This window comes from Acomys minous, assembly GCF_964271855.1.
Source record: "Acomys minous genome assembly, chromosome: 8".
Lineage (NCBI taxonomy): Eukaryota > Metazoa > Chordata > Mammalia > Rodentia > Muridae > Acomys > Acomys minous.
The window spans coordinates 56,350,445-56,375,118 of NC_140489.1; the positions used below are offsets into that span (position 1 = coordinate 56,350,445).

The 24,674-nt window shown below is 39.5% G+C and overlaps 1 protein-coding gene across 12 annotated transcripts in view; it reads right to left on the reverse strand.

The window, feature by feature from the left end:
- The window catches only part of MIA2 (MIA SH3 domain ER export factor 2), a 93,574-nt gene that overhangs the window by 6,625 nt on the left and 62,275 nt on the right, over nt 1-24,674 (reverse strand). For 9 of the 12 annotated variants that reach the window (XM_084792724.1, XM_084792723.1, XM_084792722.1 and 6 more), the window contains 10 exons: nt 23,695-23,741; nt 23,045-23,135; nt 17,523-17,661; nt 12,660-12,761; nt 10,381-10,441; nt 9,888-9,923; nt 8,536-8,603; nt 7,397-7,479; nt 4,918-5,046; nt 1,266-1,421 (listed from right to left, as the gene is read on the reverse strand). In XM_084792724.1, the coding sequence (XP_084648850.1) occupies nt 1,266-1,421; nt 4,918-5,046; nt 7,397-7,479; nt 8,536-8,603; nt 9,888-9,923; nt 10,381-10,441; nt 12,660-12,761; nt 17,523-17,661; nt 23,045-23,135; nt 23,695-23,741 (912 nt within the window). The remainder of the gene's footprint in view (nt 1-1,265; nt 1,422-4,917; nt 5,047-7,396; nt 7,480-8,535; nt 8,604-9,887; nt 9,924-10,380; nt 10,442-12,659; nt 12,762-17,522; nt 17,662-23,044; nt 23,136-23,694; nt 23,742-24,674) is intronic. The other 3 variants (XM_084792727.1, XM_084792726.1, XM_084792725.1) reach the window with 1 other exon arrangement.

A 24,674-nucleotide genomic window follows, 5' to 3' on the forward strand; every position in this document is an offset into this window, starting at 1 on the left:
ACAATAACGACCTTCCAGGCAAGATACACCCACCGGGACAATAGTGCCATGGGTCTTTTGGGAATGAGCGAGCATTTTCTAATCGAATTGGAGGCCTGCTTTACAGGAAGGAACTCATGTAAAGTACTGCTCAAACGTCTGTGGCTCGGGAGGTCACGGTCCCTAGAGGGGGACCTACAGCTGTTATTTTGCTAAATGGATGTTATCAAAAAGAAGCCAAGCCAAACACAGGTCCAGTCAGATGGCTCTCTGGTGGGCCAGGCAGCCCTGGAGAGAGGGACTAAGCATCTTAAAGTAGGACAGACCCACAGTGTTCACAAGACTCAGAGAACTGCAGGCTTTCGTGAGACCGTAATGCTCCCAGCAGGAGTCTCCAATAGAAAGACGTCCCACCCTGTTGCTCTGAAATGACCTGGAGGTTGAAGGCTGAGCGTCATCTTGAGAGGGAACCTATATAAGACAGAGCTAATTTGGGGGACTGAGAACAGAGGTCAACCACAAATCAAGAAGCCTGAACTCAACCAGCCATGACCAGTATGACAAAAACCTAGGAAACTGTGTGACAAGCCGAAAAGTAAAAAGTGAGAAGCCGAAAAGCAAGAGGCTCAGCTGAGGACACAAGTGGCAGGCCAGCCTCAGGAGCCCTCCAGTCAGTGTTCGGGGCTGCAGCACAGGTCCTGAAGCACAGGTCTGACCTTGGCACCCGCAGATGCTCCCTGTCTACAGACAAGCCACACCTTCACACATCTCAGGCAGGCAGCTGTCTCCAGCACTCCCAATAGGAGACAGCTGCCAGCCGGTCACCCCAGAAAGTATGATCTGGGGAGTCTCAAAAAGGTGGGAGAGTATGCTCCAGATGCAGGACAAATGCTGCAAGGTCAAGCAGCAGCAGGAGAATCTTAACATCTATGTTTGTGAATACATGTAGATAGATATATTTTAAATATCTCAAGATAAAGAACTGAATTCTAGGCAAGAAATGTTGCTAACAATGGAAATGTTTACTTTTTAGTTATACATCCTTACATTATTCAGATTTTCAAAATTAAACATTTATTACTTTTATAAGCATCAAAAACAATGGGGACAAGCTTCCTGTAATGTGAACCATCACCTCCTAATATTCTTTTGGAAAGACTTACTATTCTAAAATGTATCATGATTTTTAAGATAGAAAACACATACGGTCCTCCTTCCTTCCACCACTGTGTCCCCCACATATGATATCTTGCAGATATGAACAGCTGACTGTTGTATTCACACACCTGGTGGAGGGGCTGTCATCCTGCGATCTTGTTCCCATGGAGGTGACAGGGATCTGTCGGAAGGTGCTCTGGGAGCATCCGATAACCTGTCATAGCTCAAGTCTCCTCTTTCAGTGTTCATCTGATGGTCCAGAACATTCTCAGGGCCTCGTGAGCCTAATTAAAGAAAACACAAATCTACCTTATCTCAAGAAGTGTCCCAAAAGGCCTACTATCAAATAAAATCAAGACACTTTTTAAAAGTGAATACTAATTCCAACAAAGCTTCCCTAGGATACATTTAGATTATAATTCTATCAAAACCATTTGTAAGAAATGGGAAAAATTTTTACAGTGTGCATAAATTAATACATGCTTACAGGCTTGGAGTATAGCTCAGAGACATTTGCTTAGCTAACACAAGGCTCTGGGGTTAACCCAACACACACACACACAAAAAGTGAATAAATAGCCAATGACACTAGCCTATGAAATTCATTTTAAAGCATTATTACCATCATCATTTCACAACTACAATCAGTGGGTAAGTAATAAATGCTAAATCTGAAAAATAACGTATAGAAAGTAAAGTGTAAAGATTTATACTAAGCAAAATTATAAGCTAAGTAAAAGTTAAGGTTTTTGCTGTTTATGCATGATCTCTACTGGCCATCTAAGAGGCTACTAAGCAAGTAGATTCAGACAGCTTCTTTGGAAGGGTACTATACTGACTAACAATAAGAGGCCAAAATTTGTATCATAAGCAACATGAATCTCTAACTCTAGCCAACAATGGATAAACATTCTAGAAAATCCCCACAGCTTTCCTTCTAGCTTGCTCATCCTCCTCATCAGTTTATGGCAAGGCTGGGAAGAGAGAACACTCAATCCACTGGGCTGAGCTTAACTCGAGTGGAGCACACAGGCCTTAAGGAGAGATTCAAAGCCTCTCCTCATCACTTGCCACCACAGGACAAAGCCACAGATCAAGTGACTACCAGGTGGACACTGCAAACCTGAAAATACAAAAGCTTAAAGAGTTTTAAGAACAAATCATATACAATTCACTATCTAAATATAACCTGTTCTCCTTATACACAATCCTATTTAAACTTTCAAATTTCAGGGTAACAGTCTTTCACTGGTCATAGGGAACTTGGTCCAAATCCAGATTTTAGGCCTGTTGGTAACTTACAAAGAACTTCTGTAAGTTTTTGGACAGACAGGAAACAACTTTGCAAATAATCTAAACACACTGTCACTTAAAAGTAATTAAATAGAAGAGGAAAAGTAATGAAATAGGAAAGGAGAAAGTAAAGGTAAATTTTACTCTAATTTGAAACATACATTGACTATAAGCAATCCTTGACTTATGCAACTCAACTTCCAGTGAATTAGTTTAGCCAATTAAACCCTGTTTCTAGGGTACTGTGCTCAGCTCTGGATAGCTGCTACCCATGTGTGCTATGCAAAGGTAACTGTCTTAATGAACATGCTTCTCCTAATGAAATGTGGTAATACTATATAGAAAATACTACAAGTCACAGAAGTACAAAGGCAAATACTTTGTGTGGTTGGCTTCAGCTGTGATTTACACTAGTATGTAACATGACATGACAAACATTTCTTTTTTTTTTAAGACTTATTTTATGTATGTGAGTGCTCTGTTTTCATGCATGCCAGAAGAGGGAATCAGATGCCATTACAAATGGCTGTGAGCCACCATGCCTTTGCTGGGAATTGAACTCAGAACCTCTGGAAGAACAACCCACATTTCTTACCTATCATAAGTCAATGTATAAAAAGTGGTGGCAGCCATGTGGTCATGGCGCACGCCTTTAATCCCAGCACTTGGGAGGCAGAGGCAGGCGGATTGCTATGAGTTTGAGGCCAGCCCTGTCTACAAAGCGAGTCCAGGACAGCCAAGGCTACACAGAGAAACCCTGTCTCGAGAAAAAAAAAAAAAAATCAAAAACAAAAAGTGGTGGCAAGGAGCCTAACTGACAGCCCTAAGCCCCAGGCTTACCGCACACATGTAAATTTTGAAACTTAAGCCCCTTTCTGGAGTGTTCGATACAACTCCCCTAGGGCTCCATGTCTGTGGCAGCGCCACTTTCCCTAGAAGCTTCCAGATCAAAACCTACAAAAGCAGAGCTGGTGCCCAATGCAAGAGCATGAAGAACAGTTGCTCATGGAGCAAACTGAGTACAAAGAAGAAACACAGAGGAAACAGGCTGAGCTGTTCCTTCACCTGCAGCACCTAACCTGGGTGCCTGCAAAAGTGAGACTCCCGCTGCCTGAAGCCAAGGCCAAAGAGCAGGGCTCTAAAATCCCTGCGCTGGTGCTGGGCTTAGCAGAAGTGGAAGGCTGCCTGGGAGGCTTGGAGATGAGTAGACTCAGTGTGCAATGCAGATATGCTTGCGTTAGCTTGCTGCTCAGTCTTATTTGTAGGAACAAATTTAGTTTGTTAAATCACTTACATAAATGGTTAGAGACACTCATTAGCAGTTCCTACACTCCACGTAGCTATGGAAACATAGAACGAGCAAGGTGGTATGGGAGCCACGCAGATAACTTGGGCTCAGTCCCTCAAAATGTCAGTAAGAGTTAGGTCTCCTCCTATGGTTAAAAAGGGGGTGGGGTTTTCAAATTCTGATTTTCTTTTTTTTTAAATTTTATTTTATTAATTTATTCTTATTACATCTCAATGATTATCCCATCCCTTGTATCCTCCCGGTCCTCCCTCCCTCCCTTTTCCCCCTTACTCCCCTCCCCTATGACTGCGATTGAGGGAGACTTCCTCCCCCGTATATGCTCATAGGGTATCAAGTCTCTTCTTGGTAACCTGCTATCCTTCCCCTGAGTGCTACCAGGTCTCCCCCTCCAGGGGACATGGACAAATATGAGGCACTAGAGTTCGTGTGAAAGTCAGACCCCACTCTCCACTCAACTGTGGAGAATGTTCTGATTTTCTACAATAAGAAAAGTTACTGAAATTAAAAAATATATATTTAAAATATCGACATTCTGATCATGTTTCATCAAACACACTGTACGCTGTTATACCTCTGTCTTACACATTCTTTAACCTGTTACCCGGCATAGGTTGAGTCTTTCTTACTGGAGAGACTGCAACAAAAGTGCCTGCAATTTCTATTTACAGACCTTCAGAGCTAAGCACCACAAACCCAAAATCTACCGTACAAAATGCTTTAAAATTTACCTCTCGTTCAGTAGTACCCCCAGAGAGTCTGGGATCCAGGGCACTCTGTATTTTCAGAGCTGGGTTGGCCACATGCACTGCACTATGTGCAAAAAGGAAAAATCAGAACAAGTGCTGTGGAGAGTCTGGCTGTTTGGCTGTTTGCTTTCTGAGGCTGACTCTTACTCTGCAGCTATGAATGGCCTGGAACTCACTGGGTAAACCAGGCTGGCCTCAAGTTCCCACAGATCCTCCTGCTTCTGCCTCCTGAGTGCTAGAATTAATGGTGTGTACCACCATACCTGGCCCAATATTCTTTACCCAGCTAAAAAACTAAGTCAATCTATGATAAGTGCAAGGAATGCCTGTACTTTGCAAATCTCTGTTTAGAGATTATTTTAAAGGTAAGTTGAGAGGAAAGTATAAAGTAAGAAAGAAATGCAGAGTATTAAAAATGTTTAAACAATATACCTCTTCCTCCTCCCCCTGGAAGCAAAGGTGAGAGTCTGAGTGGACCCTCCAACAAAGTTGGAGGAGAGAGAAAAGCTCTCGTTTCAGATGAAGGCCGGCCCAATAGTGAGGGACTATATGGGGAGTGTTCTGGAACAATTAAAACAGCAGACGTAAATGCACATGCAGTTAGTTGTACCATAAAGCTAGAAACCTAATCAACAACTGTCATCGAGTCACCCTACTGTCAGCATAAGTCTCATCTGTGCACTGAATACTACACTGCATTAAATAAAAGAGGAAGCATGGTACATTAGACATTTAGCCATTTAAAACATTAGGTTGTACATACGAATACTCAGAATTTGAATTCTGTCAGCTTTACACACACACACACACACACAGAGTTAAACAATATTCTCATGTTTTAAGACTTTATTTTGCTTGTCTATGTTTGGATATGTACATGTAAGTAGCAGTGGCCTACAAGGTCAGAGGCACTGGATCTTCTGGAACTGAAATTACAGGGATCATGAGCTACAAAGTCCTCTGCAAGAGCTGTATGTGCTCTTAACAGCTGAGCCATCTCTTCAGCCCTCAGAGAGATCTGATATTTAAAATGTGAAGGAGATTCTGTCTATGTTGAATGTCCTTTATTTTAATTTGTCCAATACTGAGGGCAAGCCATAAGCCCCTAGAGAAATTTTATGTGGTTAAATAAGTGCAATTTTCAGAACATGTGGCATATAAAAACAAAACAAAACAAAATATCAACAAAGGAGCCACAAACAGAACAAAACCATTAGCTTAGTGTTAAGTAACCACACAGGTTAAACAAAGGATGCTGGTGTACTTGGCAATTACAGAAGGATTTAGGGAGCATGACGTTGGTTTGCTTTTTTTGTCTGTTTGGTTGTTTGGTTGGTTGTTTGAAAGAGTCTTATTATGTGGCGCTAGCTGGCCTGGAACTGGATATTGCAGACCAGACTGGCCTTAAAAACAGAGATTAACCTATCCTTTCTTCAGAGTACTAGGATTAAAGGTGTCTGTTTCCATGTCCATATGGTTTGAAATTCTGGTGGCAATATGCTTCCCAATATTTCAACTTGGAAGGCTTACAATATGGAAATGTTTAATTTAAGTCACAGCCAGATATGCCATGTTCAATCATAAAAGCCAGATTTTGAAAATAAATAAATGCATAAAATACTCTGAAGAATCAGAAATTACTTTTGAATCCTTACAAGTAAAAGATTGTTACATACTATCATGCATCCAATAAACTTCTCTATAATTCTGATAACTAAAAGCCCTACCATTTTGCAAATTTAATTACTCCCAAATTGTGGTTATACTTTCAAAAATCAAAAAGTAGCAACAAAAACTGAACTTAAACATCAGGGAATTCACACTTGAAACACAGTAAGTCTTATAAAGTGTATCTATTACACCCAAACGGTTTACAGACAAGACCAAAGCATGGTTCACGCTCCCGCAGACTCCTACATGGGATTTATACTAAAATTCTTATACACTTGTCTCATTCGGAGCTTTGCTATTACTTAAAATCTACAGTAATTTGGTATTTTTAAGTGTAAGACATGTTTACATTTTAACTCTCAAAGTGATTTGCTGACTTCCAGAGGGTATTAAAAACAGATTCTACCTATAAGTATTTCTTTTCATAACCATAGCACTTTAATTCCACTTCAACTAAAATTACTCTGTTTTTTTTTTTGTTTGTTTGTTTGTTTTTTTAGTTTGGTTTTGGTTTTTCGAGACAGGGTTTCTCTGTGTAGCCTTGGCTGTTTTGGACTCACTTTGTAGACCACACTGGCCTAAACTCACAGCAATCCACCTGCCTCTGCCTCCCAAGTGCTGGGATTAAAGGCATGTACCACCACTGCCCAGCTTTAAAATTACTCTGAAAATGTCTAACTCAATAATAAACCTGCAGAGATGCTAATTGGATCTTTAAGGGACTAACCCCCCTGGTATAGTTACAGTAATCACTATTTAGACTAGGTCTGAGCTGAGGTTTACATCAGTGCTTTAGGAATGTTTGAGGAGCAATGTAAATCCTCACTTTACCCAGGCAAATGTTCAAATGTTGTTACTATATAAACAGTCATGATGCTATTGCACTGAAGCACTTCTCATTCATGCTCCTAACAAGTAACTAATAGTACCTTAGTAAGAGCACTGGACTCTACAAGGAGCTGACAGCACTAAGTGTCTATCATGCACATCACTGAGAAAGGAAGGCACCAATCATTTTCATTATTGCTAGGAAAACAAAACCCAGAAACTTAAGAGGTAATGATACAATTTCGAATAGAATCCTGGCTACAAAAAACAAAATATTGTTAAGTGAAAATGTTAACGTACACTAATGTAAGCTATAGATACAATATATATATATATATATATATATATATATATATATATATATGGAGACATAATATGTATTTCAAACAAGGGGTTAAAAAAAAAAGACTACCTCTGCCAAATGCTGTATTTGGAACATCAAGTGCATAAGGATCTTTTTCTAAAAGTTCAAATTTAAACTCTGTTTCAGTTAATCTGCAAACAAAGAACAAACATCTCTAAGTTACTCATCCAAGTGAAACACCACATTTTAAGTAAAGGCGAATTCCAAACCAGCTACTCTCACAAGCTCCATATCTGCAGAAAAGGAAACTTTGCCCAGACACCCTTACACAGCCCCACACTGACCTGGGGGTGAAGGGCTTCTTGTTAGGGCACTGATATTCAGTACGACTTGGCTCTTTAAGACTAGATTTGGTGAGTGCTACTCACAGAGTCCATATTCAAGATGAACTAATGCAAATGTGTCATTTTATAACTAAGGAAACTGAGACAGGGAGTTTAACTGACTCCCTCTAAATGAGAAGACCAGAGCTACAACACAGAATGCCTACTCTGAGTCTCCTACACTTGCCCTTGTGAAATTGGAAATCCCAATAATTGACACTATTTTGTTTCTAAACTTTGTATCTGTAAATGTCACATTTTTAAACAAACGGCATTTACTTCCTGATCCTCAGACCTGAAATATAACAACTGTTTGACTTTAATTTCTGAGCTACAAGCCAGAAGACAGAAACTAGTTTTTAACGTTGCTGAAAGTACAGTCTGGCAAGCAAGTCCAACACTCTACAGCCCTGAGAAAAGCGTTTACTCATCTCTTTTATTCTTTCTCTCACTTTACTACTGTACAACATGACATCCAACAGCAACAAACCCAGGGGCTGAGATAACTACTTTATCTATCTAGCAGTGAAGAATATTAATTTCTAAGCATCACTGTGCCAGAGACAAACACCCTTTCTTTTGCCTACTCTTGTTTTTTCTCTACTCATACTGGTTTAATTTGTTATAAGCTACACTTTTTACAATGCAACTTATAAAAGCTTCTTTAAAGTGCCACTGCAGTAGCCTAAGAATGGTACTTCAAGCAAACAAAAATAAATGAATAAAACTTCACACTAGTAAAACTAACTAGATATTTCACAATGGATCATGTGAGAACTATAATTTTTAAATTTATTTTTATATTAGCATTACATTATGAAAAAACTGTCTCAAGCTTTTAAATATTCCCACAGAGATACTTACTTCTGTCTGTTGAGAGCATTTTCTTTCCTTAAATCATTGAGATTTCTTTCCAAAGTCCGAGCTGCCAGCTTGAAGAAAATAATACATTTGAAAATATATCTATATAAACTTAAATGCAAGAGCATCATAAATATCAGCACGATGGCATAGAATATCACAACTGGAAACAGACATGAGTCTGTATCTATTTTAGTAATTTAATTAAAACATTTTAAATTTAGGGAACTTTTCAAAAAGGAAATGAGTTTCGTGCCCGCCAAAAGCATGAACCTGGAGTACATTAATTGTACTTGTTAATGAATGTTACTATTTAGATTCAATTCAGAGCCTAGAATTATTTGGTAATGTAACTATCCAATCATAACAGGCATGCTGGCAGACAAGCTTAGAGCAACGTCAACGAAACAGATGGTCATTATGGGAAACTAAAAAGGCCTAGAACAGTTTCACAGATCGCCAACAGAAGTCATTTTTTCTAAAACCTAAATACAATGCATGCATATTGCTCATCTATTAAGTACAGAACAATGTTCCGACAGCATTTAAGTATTGTGTGTGCGTTGGTAGTGTGCAGCACTGTGCCCAGCTTATTTATAATAAATACGAAGAATATACATACAATATTCCCAAATAATCATTAATAAAGGCTAAACATAGTGTTCTACATATTTTCAAGCTACTCTGTGGACTTTACAGATTAGACACAGATATATAAATCATTAGATGGATCAAATAAAAAAATGTGTGTGTGTGTGTGTGTGTGTGTGTGTGTGTACACGCACATGTGACTAGAGGTGTCCAAAGAGAACAGAAGAGGATGTCAAATCACCTGGAACTACAATTACAGGCAATTGTGAACCACCTGACACGCTCAGAAGTACAAGAGAGTCCGGGGCCTCCAGAGAGCAACAAGGCTCTCCAGCAGCACGGTTCCTCTTAATGTCTGTATGCTTTTATAACTAATTACATTCAGAAAGACAAGTACAAACAAAGTACAAAGTAAAGACAATCATTTCTCAGTGTCTCTGGTCTTTGATATTACCTCATCATTGGTAAAATTAATAAAAAGTGGGGGGTTTTTGTTTAAGACAGAGTTTTTTGTTTTGTTTTTGGTTTTGGAGACAGGGTTTCTCTGGCTGTCCTGGGCCCACTTTGTAGACCAGGCTGGCTTCAAACTCACAGAGACCCACCTTCCTCTGCCTCCCCGAGTGCTGGGATTAAAGGTGTGTGCCACCACTGCTGGAAAAAGTGATTATTTTTAAATACTGTTTATGTTTTTGCCTAATCTAAAACGAGCAGTGTATTTTCTGAAAGGAATTTGACAAGGGGATTTAGGGAAACTTAAAACTTACCCAATTATCATGTGCCTTTTTTTCATGAGAAATAACCTAAAGACAAAGTTAAAGTTTTTCTTAAATAAAAAAAAAACATTCATTCCCAGCACTAAAATTCAGTGCACAAATCACAAAGTCAAGCTGCCCAGCATCCCTGAGAAGCATCCAGCATCTGAAAGTATACATTCATGTACACATGCTCTACTCTCCTGACTCTCACACATGAATGCACGGTTCTTTATGCCAACAAACCTCATATGATAATCAACTACAAGGCTTTACAAGGAAGAGATCAGCAGCCCAACATGGGACTGCAATGGGGACAGAGACTCATCTGGGATATATAATCCTCATTCTCAAAGGAAGAAAAAAGTTTCCTAATTTTGATTTCATAATCTTTGGCTCCCTGGAAATAGTTCAGACTCATGACCACCTCGGACAGGAGGAAACTATACTCCTGCATCAGCTCTAGTGAGTCAAACTGTGTAAACAACAGCAGTTACAAACATACCTGCCCTTGATAAGAACGAATTGTTCTCTCCAACTCTTCTTCAAGATCCTTGGCGCGCTGTCTATAAGGAACAGTAATTATTGCCCTATGGTTACATATAGTAAGAAATGAGAGCACATGACTACACAAGTATAAACAGCAGCAGTGGCGCTAGCCTTTAATCCCAGCACTCAGCACTCAGGAGGCAGAGGCAGGCGGATCTGAGTTGAAACCAGCTTGGTCTACATAGTGAGTTCTAGGACAGCCAAAGCTACACAAAGAAACTCTCCTTAAAAACCAAAAAGAAAAAAAAAAAAAAAAAAAAAAAACGAAAATAAAAAACAAACCCCAGCCAGCCAACCAACCAACAAAACAAAGAATCAGGCCAGGAAAAGATATACTTTAAATTTTGTCAGCATTTCTCAAAGATAAGCTTGGGGTTATACTTAAAATAAAGCAGAATAATATATATGATATAGTAATATATGTTTGGGAGTTTTATTGTTCTTTTCTTTTTTTGTTTTGAGACAGTTTGTGTGTGTGTGTGTGTAGCTTTGCATGTCATGGAACTCACTCTGTAGACCAGGCTGGCCTCAAACTCACAGAAATCCCCCTGCCTCTGCCCCTGATTACTGGGACTAAAGGCATGCATGCACCTCCCCCACCGCTTCTTGACCTAATTTTAACTTCAGTTAAGCCTTATGAGTACCACTGCTTGGGTGTGGCTAAAACAAAGTCACACAAGGACTTGTACAATAAACAAGGTCTCACCAGGCTCTCACAGTGTAGCCTTGCCTGGCCTTGAGCAAATTTATAATCTTCCTATCTCTCCATCCCAAGTGCTGGAGTCACAGACACATGGCACCATGCCTGGTCCTCAGGTTTTTATTTTCAGGACAAGGAATCCTGAAAGATTTACTCAGATGCCTGTAATCTTAGCAGAGTCTCAGGAGAGAAACTCTTAGAAGGCAAAATATGACTTACTGTCTTTATACAACAAAGAAGATAATTTCTCCCTCTATATAAAACTAAAATTTCCTCTTCCCGGGGTAAAGAGAAGTGTTGCTAAGAATCAGAACGCTGCTTTGCTTGTTCCTTTTTGATAGAAACATTCTAGTATTTCCTTAGATCAACTAAGGACTGAACCAAAAGCTCTCGCTAAGCACTTACTCAAATGCTAAGTATGGCCTGCTCCTTTTGTGGCACACTTACTCAACGTTAGTACTATTGGGGAATGGCACTGTGCACTGTGTGATCGGGTGCTGATTTCTGTGCCGAGATCTGGTTGCAGTCTAGACATTGTTACTGAAAAATTTCCAATCTCAATGTTGTGTAAAAATTCTTCTCCATCATCTCTGATTCGTTAACAAAGAGCTCAAGAGCCGATAGCTGGTCAGGAGAGTTGAGGCCTCTGAGGGGGCAAGAGCAGCCCGGGTGAGACTAGATGGCAGGTCTCACATGCTGGGAAGTAAGCCAGGTCAGCATAGCTGGGTTAGAACAGATGAATATCTGCCCAGCTTAGTGCTTTGAAGCTTATTAATAAGTGTATTAGGTCTCTGTGTCATCGTTTGGGAGCTAGGACAGGCGTAGAGAAAACCGTACCTTAATTTCACATTACTGTGTACATTCTTTCCACTTTGAACAAAGCCACTTGAGCTTGGATTAACTGTCCTGTCCCTTCTCCTTCTTTGAGAGCGGGTCTCATGTAGCCCAAGCTGACTTCAAACTCACTATGTAGCCAACGCTGGCCTTGATCTTGTGATCATTCTGTTCCACCTCCCAAGTGCTGGGATCGCAGCAGTAGGATTACAGGCCTATGCCACCACACTAGCATTAATAACTACAAACTTGAAACTAACATAAACTATGTCTATATTCAGTGTGAGACTTAAGTATCAAATCCCTGAAAAGAAAACTTTTCCCTTTTATATTTTCTAACTATCTGCAAAATACCAAGAAATCCGAATTTAAAAATAATGAAATAAAAATAAGCCATTCCACTGGAGGCAGCGGCGGCGGTGGCAGCGGTGGTGGCACATGCCTTTAATCCCAGCCACCTAGGAGGCAGAGGCAGGAGAGTCTCTGAGTTCGAGGCCAGCCTGGACTATAGAGTGAGTTCCAGGACAGCCAGGGCTACACAGAGAAACTTTGTCTCAAAAAAAACCAACAAATAAACACGCCCATCATTTTGGTTGCCTCTTCCTGACGCTATGCTTCCCAACAATAAAGAGTGCTTCATACCTGCAGGTCTCCAGCTCTTCCTGACGCTATGTCTCCCAACAATAAAGAGTGCTTCATACCTGCAGGTCTCCAGCTCTTCCGTCACATGGCTGATCCGCTCATCTACTTTGGAAAGTTTTTCCTCTTTCTCTAATCGGTAATTTTCCTCTACTGTTAATTTCCTTAAAACAAAGAGTATTTTATTTCTTTTAATGTATGTAATACATATAATCAACTACATTTTAAAAATCGCATAGAACTGATGTGTTCCACAAAGCAATTGACATACACTACTATAAGGTCATATACATGAGAAAAAGGTCTGTGTATTTCTGATATGAAATTTAATATTTGTTCATTACAGTGCTATTAGAACTAACAGTCTCAAGTGTTTTATATTAATTCATTAGATATAAATATTATTAAAAACTGTTATAACTATCATTTATCAAGGTTTCCTGTAATAATAAAGCACTATATTGGTTAATAAAAACACAACAACTAGCTGGGAGGTGGTGGTACACGTCTGTAATCCCAGCTCTCGGGAGGCAGAGGCAGGCAGGTCTCTGTGACTTTGAGGTCAGCCTGGTCTACAGAGTGAGTTCAGAACAGCCAGGGCTACCGAGAAAAATCCTGTCTCAAAAAAAAAAAAAATCCCCCCCAAAAAAACAACTGCAAAAAGAAGCCAAAACTAATATACTATGGCTTTTTGTCTCCCTTCTTGTTTTTGTTTTTGTTTTTTAAAAAACAGGATCTCACAATGTAGCACTGGCTGGCCTGAACTCACTGTATAGACTAGGCTGGCCTCTAATTCACAAAGGTCTGTCTGCCTCTGCTTCCTGAGGGCTAGGATTAAAGGCACGCAACTACACTTGGCCCCATATTTTTAACTAGTAGTCAAAATAATGGTTTGTTCCAGAACACATTAATTATAATAACAGAATGAATGCTACCAGCACCAGTGCTAATCCTGTCCCTACCTATTTCTTCTACTAACAGTGAGCCACTGGTGTGTGATGGAAGCTTCTGTCAGGCTTTTCCATGGGCTCTTTTACTATTCAGCAGCTGTACAGAAGGAACTATTATTCCCATTGCACACACACACAAAAAAGGAAACTGCAGCAGAGACTCCAAATACACTATGTAACACCGGGTCCTGAAAAAAATGCACCAGGAGGCCATTTCATCACAAAACAAGATGGCTAAGAATCAGTGGGTGGCACTGTCATGAAAGTTTCATCATATCTGTGGCTCAAAGGTGCCCAACCTGCCATTATGCCACATGACTGTCACTGGGAGCAGGCCTCGGGAGCATCAGAATCTCCCCCGACTTCCAGTTTTCTCTCTCTTCTTCAAGGTTACACAATGATCTCTCAGCTTCTTGTTCCAAGTACTGCGTCCATGCTCCCCTCACAATTACTGCTCTGGAACTGCAAGCCAAGCGCTCCCTTCTGTAAGTTGCCTTCACCACAGGATTTTGATTTTCAGGTTTTTTGTTTTAGTTTGGTTTGGTTTTTTGTTTGGTTTTGTTTGCTTTGTTTTGTTTAGTTTTTTCAGTCATGGTACTTTATCACAGCAATAGAAAAGTAACTAATATGGCCTTAAAATTGAAAATGACTCCAAGAAAGTAAACTCCACTGATGGAACTTTAATGAGAAATCACATATTTAAAACAGTACACTAAACTCCTGGATTTTAATATTTCTCTTCTTTCCAGTATTAAACTTCAAAAAGTACAAGCACCATGAAATATCAGTCATGAAAAACATCAAGTAAATACATTTTAAAAACACATCAGAACTGATACATTCCAAGAAGCAATTTCCATACACTACTGCAAGGGTCACAGGCAAAAAAAAAAAAAAAAAAAGTCCGGGTATTTAAATCTGAATCTAAGAAAAGAAATCTAGAAAATAATTGAGCCTAAATTATACCCTATACAGGCAAGAATTAAATCTAACATTTTAACAGTTCCAACAACTTTCTATTTCCTACCCTGAAAAACAACTAGTGGTCTAATTCAGCTTGAGTGGTGAGCATCTTCAGAAGAGAGTTTATAACGTTTGGGGATTCAACATAGTTGTGCTAGTTAGGTTTTTTGTTAACTTTTCTCAAACTGCAGTCATTTGAAAAAATGGAACCTCAATTGGACAAATAGTTCTACAAGACTAGGCTGTAGGCAAGCCTGTGGGGCATTTTTTTTTTTTTGATTAATGATTAATGGGCCCATGGTGCATGGCAAGTTTCCAATCTTTAATAAGTATGAGTGCAGTACAGAGGGTGGAAGTGAATGAGTGTAACCAACCATCTAGCAGTCATATCTCAATAGAACATGAATAGTCTCCACTAGTTTCCAAATATAGAGTGGGTTCTTGTTATCTGAGCTCATTCTCTTCTGATAAGTGACCATGAACTGTTAAATCTGCAAATACTGGGGCCACTACAGGATTACTGTTCTGTTAACCTCTTTTCACAAAACTCATCAACTAAACAATACACAACTTTGTTTCACATACAGACTCTTTAAAACTTGCCGTGGGCTGGAGGGATAGCTCAGTGCCTAAGAACACTCAGTGCTCTTGCAGAGGCCCATGTTGTTCCCACGTGGCGCCTCGCAAACATCCTTAACTTCAGTTACAGGACCCATGCCTTTTCTGGCCTTGGAGGGCACCAGACACACACGTGCTGCATAGACATCCATGCAAGAACTCACACATACACATAAAATGAAAATAAATCTTTATGGGCTGGAGAGATAGCTCAGCAGGTAAGGAAGAGCACATACTGCTCTTGCCGAGGACCTGAGTTCAGTCCCCAGCCCCCATGTCCAGTGCTCATAACTGCATACATCTACAGTTCTAGAAGATCCAACACTTCTGACTTCTGTAGACACCAGCACTCATGTGCACAGGCCCACACATACAGACATAATTTACAATAAATCTTTTTTTAAAATAAGTTAAAAACTACAGTGGTGGCAAACACTGCAATCCAAACACTTGGAAGTGGAAGCAGAAAGATCAGGAGTTGAAGGTCATCACTGACTGCATATCACAGTCAGGCCAGCACGGATGATACGAAACAGTCGCAAGCAAAATAAAAAACGTCTTACTTAATATACACTATAGATTTCCCAACATTAAACTCACAGCCAACAGCACTGTAAATTATGCCCAAACAGTTAATCTTTGTAAAGATATTTTCTCACAAACTACATCATGGCTTTTTACCATCAGGAACACTCAGAGCAGTCAAGCTTATGTCTGGGTCTGCATGAACAGCTAAGGCACCAGATAAATTACTTCTCAAAAGATGTGACATTCAGTAACTTTGAGAAGGATACATGTTCACAGAATAAGACCTGTAAGAAGTTGTTGTGTTCCTCCTCAGCTGGGAGTGCTCACCCTGGGAAACTCAAATCCTTCATCATTCTCTGCAAACCCATGAAAGGCCACGAAAGCTCTAAAATAAAATGAGCTTTTCCGGGTTGCAAGCACATTTTATCAATAGACAAACTCTACATCTAGAATGAATGAAGGATAAGGACTTGTAACTTTAATTAACTCCCTAAAGGGAAATAAAAGTTTGCTAGGTTTTATAATGAAAACTCTATGCTATAATTTGTCCTTGTAAATCTGCAGTGTCTGGATCAGTATCACAGGTTCTTCTCTCTGCCTTGTTGCTAGGCATCACTAAGCGCAAAACACCCTAGCATACTTATCTGTATGTTCAACAAGTATTTACTGGAAACCTACCATTTTCCTCCCAGTTTAGGCCCTGGGAATGTAAACAAAAACATAGTATTTCTTACAGAGCTTAAATTAGTTATGAGATGGAAGGCAAACTCCATGTTTAGAACAAGTATTGTTTTAGTTAGAGCAACCAGGGAAGCATTCTTTAAGATGATGGCTGAACCTAGACCCAAATAAAACCAAAGATCGATCCATGCAAACACAGAGGGAAACATCAACGACTGAACACAAAAGGAAAAGCATAAACGACCTTAAGATGAAGATGTGCTTGGCACACCAAAATAATCAAGAAAGCCAGTGTCATAGAGCGCAACAAACAAAGAGAAACAGAATAAGGTACAGAGATAGCCAGGAGGCAGGGACAGGAAGCACTGACAGGCCAAGATTAAGTTTTGATTTAAATCTGTTTAAACGTACTCAGGCGGTACGAAAAGGGCAGTGACGGTACCCACAATTCGGATTCCAAGAGCTGTTCTGTGATTACAGAGAAAAGGCAGTGCGGGAGGGGAAGGTGCAAGGACAAACACTCAGGAGGCTCCCATGATAAGCCAGCTACTGCCAAAGATGACGTAAACCAAAGGTTGGGGAGATGAATATCAGATGCACAAGGGGCATTTAAGGATGATTTGCCCGAACACAGGGCAAATTACACTGTCACCTATTAACAAGGAACACTGAGCAAGAGTAATTTGCACAGGAGAAAGGAAACAGTTTTACACACATCGGGCAGTTCCATCCAAAGAGACCACTCAAGATTCCCTGAGCCTGCTTGTCAGTAATGAACTGATAGCTGTTTATCAGATGTTAAGGAGGATTTTGTGGGATAGCTTGGAAATTCAACATCACTTACATTGTCTTCCATGAAGAAAGACATGCTTCAAGATCAAATAACATTCTTTAAAGTGAACAATGAATATAGTTGGTAACTTCCAATAATCGCATGCTTTAGGGCTATGAATATGTAACATGTACTTTAGAGCAGCAGTTCTCAACCTGTGGGTCAAGACCACATACCGGATATTTACATTACAATTCATTAACAATAGCAACATTATAGCTATGGAGTCGCAACAACATAAATTTATGGCTGGGGCTCAGCACAACGTGAGGGCCTGTACTCAAGGGTGGCATTAGAAGGGTTGAGAACCACTGATTTAAGGCCATTTGCCATCCAATGGAGATACTTCTTACCTGTGAAGTTTCATTTCGTTTTCTTGATACAGCTCCGTCAGTACTTTCAGTTTCTGCTGAAGTTTCTGGTTCTCCCTTTCAAACTCTGTGTTTTCTGACTGTAAAGATGCTTGTTCAGACTCGAGGCTTTTCATATGCTCTAAAGAAAAATTTAAAAAGTCAAAAAAGAACAAAACTAAAAGAATTTCATAAAAATAAAGCCTATCAAAGATAGGCAAGATTGGGCATGTGCAGGGTGATGAAGACAGTAACAGACAAAACTTTCTCCAGCAACAATAAAACCTGTGGGACGTTTCGTTTGCTGAATTGCTTTTCACTATTTTAACACACTGTTTAATTGTTGATAATTATTCTTATGAACATCTCCAAAACCTTCAACATTCTAATTCTAGCATCGGATTTTCAACCAGAGAGGTAATAGTCACTGAAGGAAGGCTACGAGGGTTAGAGCTTCAAAGGCTGGCAATTCCACTCAGTATTCCCTATTTCATATGCTGAGTATCTGCTATAATCTAATAAAAACCTCACCTCAGTGACACAGAAGTTCAGGCTGCTGGAGAGAGCTGAGTGGGAGAGCACTCGCCTAGGACGCACGAAGCCATGGGTGCAATCACCAGTGTCATAAACCCAGCCCTGATGTTTAAGCCAAAATTTTACATATGCTGTAATTCCAGCTAGCTGGTAACAAATGCTCATTGTGCAGTGTAATGAGAGCCAATGTCTCAAGCAAGATCAAGACTAGAAAGAATAATTATGACTTTATTGGCTACACAGCATGAATGAAGGTTTACACATGTATTTTTTTTCCTGCTCATACAAAGAGCAGAAAACCAGCCTTAATTGTTCTGTGCATCACGCACACCTTACATACTTATATTAGGACTATATAATGCTTATGAGAAATTATATGCTTTCAGAACAAAAGAACCAGACACTAACATTGGATCAGACCTGACCGATGCATTCCCCTCAGCATGTTGGACACTGACATCCTGTATCCCTCATGTTCCAGCACCAAGTGCTTCAATTACTGTGTCCTCATCAGAACAGGACAGCTCCCAGGACCCCTTCTAAAAAAGCTTCCAATCCCAATTGGTCCAGCATTTCAGACTGTCCCACACAGGATTCTAACTAAGCCTGGAATTTCTCATCATTTAGAAGCTGGACCACAAATGCAATTCCTAGCTTGTTTAGCCATTTCTTCATTTTATTTGGGCCCCTACTAGGTATTATTCATCTCAAATCAGCTGGAAGAAACTTTAAGGGAGCAACGCCCCATTTCCTTTAAGGGAGGTAGGGTAGGTTTTTGGTTGCTTTCTTGAGCTATAGAGGGTTGTTATCAATGGAAGTTGGTTCCAAGTTATTATTGGTCTTATTTAGAAAGAAAACAAGGCTAAATTCAGAGATGTCTCTCTTTTCCCTTATTTTACATTCTTAGGTTTGGAAATAGGAGTTGAAAAGAAAGAAAAGGGGGAATATAGAAATACATAGGGAAGATAGAACAAAAAGTAGATTAGTGAATCTACTCCTCAACTTAATGCCTCAATTGTCACTTACAAGGTTATTTTTAATTCACTGGTATAGAATTTTGTTTATAGATGCAAAATAAATTTAATTCTAGATACAGTGATATAGAATTCAAATGAAGCTTTATTCTACACACACACACACAGTCTACTTTTATCACAAGAATATACACCTTAGGTGTGGCAGATAGATATGATTCTATAGAAAGATAAGGCAGGATAGTTACATAATGTCTTCAAAAACCTCAGAGACATGCGGAATATGGCATTTAAAATGTTTTTATTATTTTAAAGATTCACCACTGACAATGAGACAGGCTAACTCCTGGCAACACCCAGCCTACCTCAAACAGGATGATGAGCATCAAAGAACCTCCTTTGGAGATAGCTTCAATGTGGCAAACAAGCCACTGGGCAAAATCTTCTCATTTCTACCACAGACAGAATTCTCCCTTAAAAAAGGGCAAGCCTGGATGCAGGCAGAGTTGACGGCCAAATTCTGCCAAGACAGGGTAAGCAAGTCCTCAATAGTTCCTGCCTCTCAAATACGTCTGTCAGATATACTGGGCCAGGAGGCTATAGAAGATGCTCCAACATAATAGAGAGTTTTGGGTGACTATCCAGGTAGAACACTGTCTCTGTCATCTTCTCATTTGGAAAGCTACTAACCTTCACTCCCGGCATACTCAGGTAATCAAGTTTATTCCTTCTCAAGTCTCTGATGGAGTTGAAGACAAGGTGGCTCAGTTTTATATTGAAGCTTAGTTGTTTAGAGGTTAAGATGTTTTTAGGTGTAGATAGATGTTTTAAGTTGATAATGACAAGATGTGATGGAGACTGATTTACATTCAGAATTTCAGAGGCATCAAGATAGGAAAGATGTTTTCTTCAAGGATATCAAATACAAATAGCCAAAACACTAAGAATGTAACATTTATATAATTCCTAATTGTGTCATGGTTCTCTTGCTGTAGGTAGTTTATTGTATATATGTATAATAATATAAATGTATATGTAAAAAATAAAAAATGTTTAATTAATTTTTAAAAAAACTGGCCACACAGGCATGAGAACCTGAGTTAGGATCCCCAGCTCCCACATAAAAGCAGGGTAGCAAAATAAAGCCTGTAAGCCGTTTCCATGCTTGGGGGCCAAAGCAGGGTGAATCGCCAGGGCTCACTGGTCAGCTATCCCAGCCAAATTAGCAAGCTTCAGGGTTGGCGGGATACCCTTTCTCAGCAAACAAGGTGCAAAGCAGCTGAAGAAAACACTCAACATTAGCCTTTGTCCTCCATGCATGTACACATATGAACACAGACACACAAGAACAGACACAAACATGAAAATGAACAATTTGAAGTAATTAGAAATCTGTTCAAACTATCACACAACTGTTTTTTAAAATCTCATTTCTTTTTCAATAGAATTACTTCAACTCTGAACAGCTTTAATATTAAGGGACCAAGAGGAGGAACTCAACTCTCACCTTCCCTGAGGTATCATTTCCCAAAACACACGTGAATGCTCTACGCCTCAAAAGGGCAGTTTCAAGATTATTACAAATATGGAAAAGCTTAGTAATTAAATGTAACATCAGTTAACTAAACATACAGACCAAAAGAACAGTTTATGTAAATACATTAGTAGTATATAACGCATGTACAGGAAATCATGCGTAAGTGGTTTTGCTGAAAGATTTTACATCTGTATCAGAAAAAAAAATTGCCTACCTATGTTGCCATCCAATTCCAAAAACAGTCACTTAGGAAAAAGAAAAATCAATGTTCGATATTATATCTCTATTATAACTGACTCAAATCTAATACCAAAGAAACCTTACAAAACACCACAAATTATTTTACCTTTATATAGTCTAGCTCTTTTGTCTCTTACTTTATTTTACTTCAAAACTTTTAAAAAATTATGTGTGTGTGTATATGTACACAGGTGTCTCAGCACGCTCAAGGAAGCAAAGGTCAGAGGACAACTAACAGGGGTCAGGGGTCAATTCTCTCCTTCCACTGGGGACTGACTCAGGTGGTCAGGCTCAGCAGAGAGGGTTCTACCCATGAGCCATCTCCACAGCCCACATATTTAAAGAGGGCACTGTACAGGCCAGGTATGGTGGTCATGAGGCATGTGGGCGGCTGAGACAGAAGAGTCAGGACTACAAGACAGCCTGGGGTCACCGAGAAGCTCTGACTGCAAAGAAAGACAGGCACCGTGCCAAAAAGGGCAGAGACTAGGGAAGGAGAGAGACAGCTAGAAAAACATGGTCATGTACAACAAAAATCAACTGCTGAAAAATTTTATGACCAATTGCAGAAAAAAAGCTGGATTAAAAGGAACACTATACACAGATACACATCTCCACTAGTACTTGGGGAAAGTAAAGGCTGGTGAAGAGGCCGGAGGAAGCAAATGGAGTAAGTGGGGAGTTAATCCCTTGCTCCACTGACACTTCCTACTGAGATGCACTGATTGCCCCATGGACCATCCATGCTCTTAGTACAATGTTTTCTCAGGGCCAATAAAGATGCAACTACTATAATCATTGAGTACAGTAATAATTTTTTTTTTAGTAATTTCTGTATCTAGCAGTTCAATCCTTTTAAACATTTTACTCATTTAAAAAAGCTTTAGAAATTCAGACAAAGACCCGTTTTGTCCCTTTCTCATAAGATCTTAACACTGGACTTGGTAGTTGTAAAGGGAAAGAGTACACTGGAGCTATTCTCACAGCAATAGCACAGGATGGAGCACAGGTTCTAGTAGAGAAACCGAGGTTCTGGGCAGCTGTAGCAAGGGCTGCCTAAGCACTTTGGATATATCTTGCTTCTCCTCATTAAGCAGTTTTTGTTTGTTTCTGGTTTGTTTTCTGCTATGTAACCAATGACTGCTGGTCCATAGCTGGAAACAGGTAAGGAAGATCAGGCGAGAAAAGCAAAGCTCTGCAAACAGAAACTTGGCCAATGCTGCATGATTTACACTCATGCAACTGGATCAATAAACACTTTTCTAGAAAGCCAAAATGAAAGAAAATGTACATTAGGAGAAATAAAATAAGAAACTTCCTGTGGCCCTATATTCAGGGTTAACCAGCACAGACATCTGAATATTTCCATCAATTCTTTTCAGATATAAAAATATGAAGTTTTCTTTAACAAAAATGAGATATGATTTATACTAACTTTTTTAAACATCCTAAACACCTGACAGAATTTATTTTTCAATGTGAACAAATTTAATGTTTTCAATGCAAAAAAATTATTTAATAGGTCTAACATTACTCATACATGTGCTAACAAACTATATATACATATATACATATATACACACACACATATATATACATATATATTAAACAATACTACTTCTATGACTGAAGATCAATTTTACAATTGAAAAAAATCATAAAAATTTCAATTAAATATTGGGGATGTAGGGGGGATGGGGAGGGGGACTCAAGAAAGGCTTGTGTAGCCCTGGTGTCCTGGATTCAACTATACCAAACATACAACACTGTGTGGTGGTTTGGATGAAAATGGCCCCAATAGGCCCATTGGAAATGGCACTATTAGGAGATATGGCCCTGTTGGAGTAGGTGTGGCCTTCTTAGAAGTGTGTCACTTCTAAGAGGGTGGGTGGGCTTTGAGGCTTCAAATGTTCAGGTTAGTCCCACTGTGTCTCGCGCTCTTCCTGTTGCCTGCCAATCCAGATATAGAATTTCTGGCTCCTTCTCCAGCACCATGCCTGCCTGTGTGCTGCCACGCTTCCCACCATGATGACAACGAACTACACTTCTGAACCGTAAGCCAACCCCAAGTTAAATGAACTGCCGTGGGCCTAGTGTCTCTTAACAGCAATCAAACACTGACTAAGACACACTGTACTCCGGTCGTACACGCTTTAAAAACGATCTCACAAGTTGAAAAGCCTTGACCATTAACAGCCGACCTCTGAAGTAATTCCATCTCTCAGGAGGTAAACCCTTACCTGTAAGGTCTTCTTTTATTTTATCCACTTCAGATAACTGAGTATAAATTTGGTTTCTTTCTCCTTCTAAGGTTTTTAAAGATGCATTTAACTTAAAAGAAGGAATGTAGAAAAAAGCAACAGTCAGTTACAGAACATACACTCTCCAGATACACCCCACACTGCTCTGCAGTTCTGTTTTCACTCAAGAACATAAAGCCATCAATGCAGCTGCCATAAAGCAGCCTTCACACTACATTATCAAGATTTCCTACACAGATTAGCTAACAACAGGGCAAAGGAATGAACCAGAAGAAAGCAAAGCTAGGATTTACTTCTCAAAATAGGATGTGGAGCTATCAGGGTAAGAAAATAATAAAACCAGAAGGAAAGTGATGCATAAAGGGAACTATAAAAATAAACAAACATTTTAGAAGTATTTTTTCACTGAAGAAATGAGTATAGAACTGAAACTTTTCTAAATTCTAAAATTATGTGAATTTCTAAAGTTAATATAAAAAAGCACTTGATTTAAAAAATTCTAATCATTTCTCAGATAATCTTATATGGAAAAATTAAAACCATCTTTAAATTAGTTCTTAAGGACAGATAGATTTAATCCCTGCTGTAGATCCTCCTCCTCATCCTTGTATTTATATAATAATGCAAACCTTAGCAGCATAAATCAGCTTCTTCAAAGCTCCCTTTGGCTGATTATCTAAGTGAAAAATAAAACCATAATTACTAAATACATCCAAATGAACACGCCTAGTTCCTCACCTAGTCTTACAACAGCTCTTCTTGCTTTTGTTTTTGTTTTTGGGTTTTTCGAGACAGGGTTTCTCTGTGTAGCCCTGGCTGTCCTGGACTCGCTTTGTGGATCAGGCTGGCCTCGAACTCACAGCGATCGCCTGCCTCTGCCTCCCGAGTGCTGGGATTAAAGGCATGCGCTACCATGCCGGGCTGTCTTCTTGCTACAATAAACAATTTGGAGCTGAGTTTAATATCTCCTGTCTGCCATCCCAACACTCCAAAAGGCTCACACAGGAGGACTACAATAAGTTTGAGGCCAGCTTTGGCTACAAAGTGAATTCTAGGCCAGCTTGAGCTACAGTGAGACACTGTCTCAGAAAGTCAGCAACTATATAAGTTTGTATAAGGTACCGTGACCTATTCTCAGGAAGCTAGACATTAAAGGCAATCAAAATATCAGAGTCCCAACAAGAACTAAATATTCACCTAAACATTGGCCACAGACTTAACTATGCTTAGATGCTTATGGCATTACAGCATCCAAAATATTAGTGAAATCATGGCTCCAAATTAAGTAATATTAAGCATAAATTCTATTAGAAAACTATTTCTTACATGATAAGGTACAAATGAAAAAATACAAATATAACTTCATTATAGTTCGCCATATCTGTCCAAAATGTCATCCACTCTTGCCACCTCACCAAGCTAGATTTTCCAGTTAGTCTTTCTTCATCTCTTCTCCTTCTCCTTTGTCCTGTGTCATATACCTCTCCATGACAACAGCTTTGGAATGCACGGCTCCTAAGTGTTATATCACATGCCATTCTGAGTAGCATAAGGAAGCCCTGCACTGTCCTGCTTCTTTCTGCCTGAGATGTGACCCTCACTGTATCTG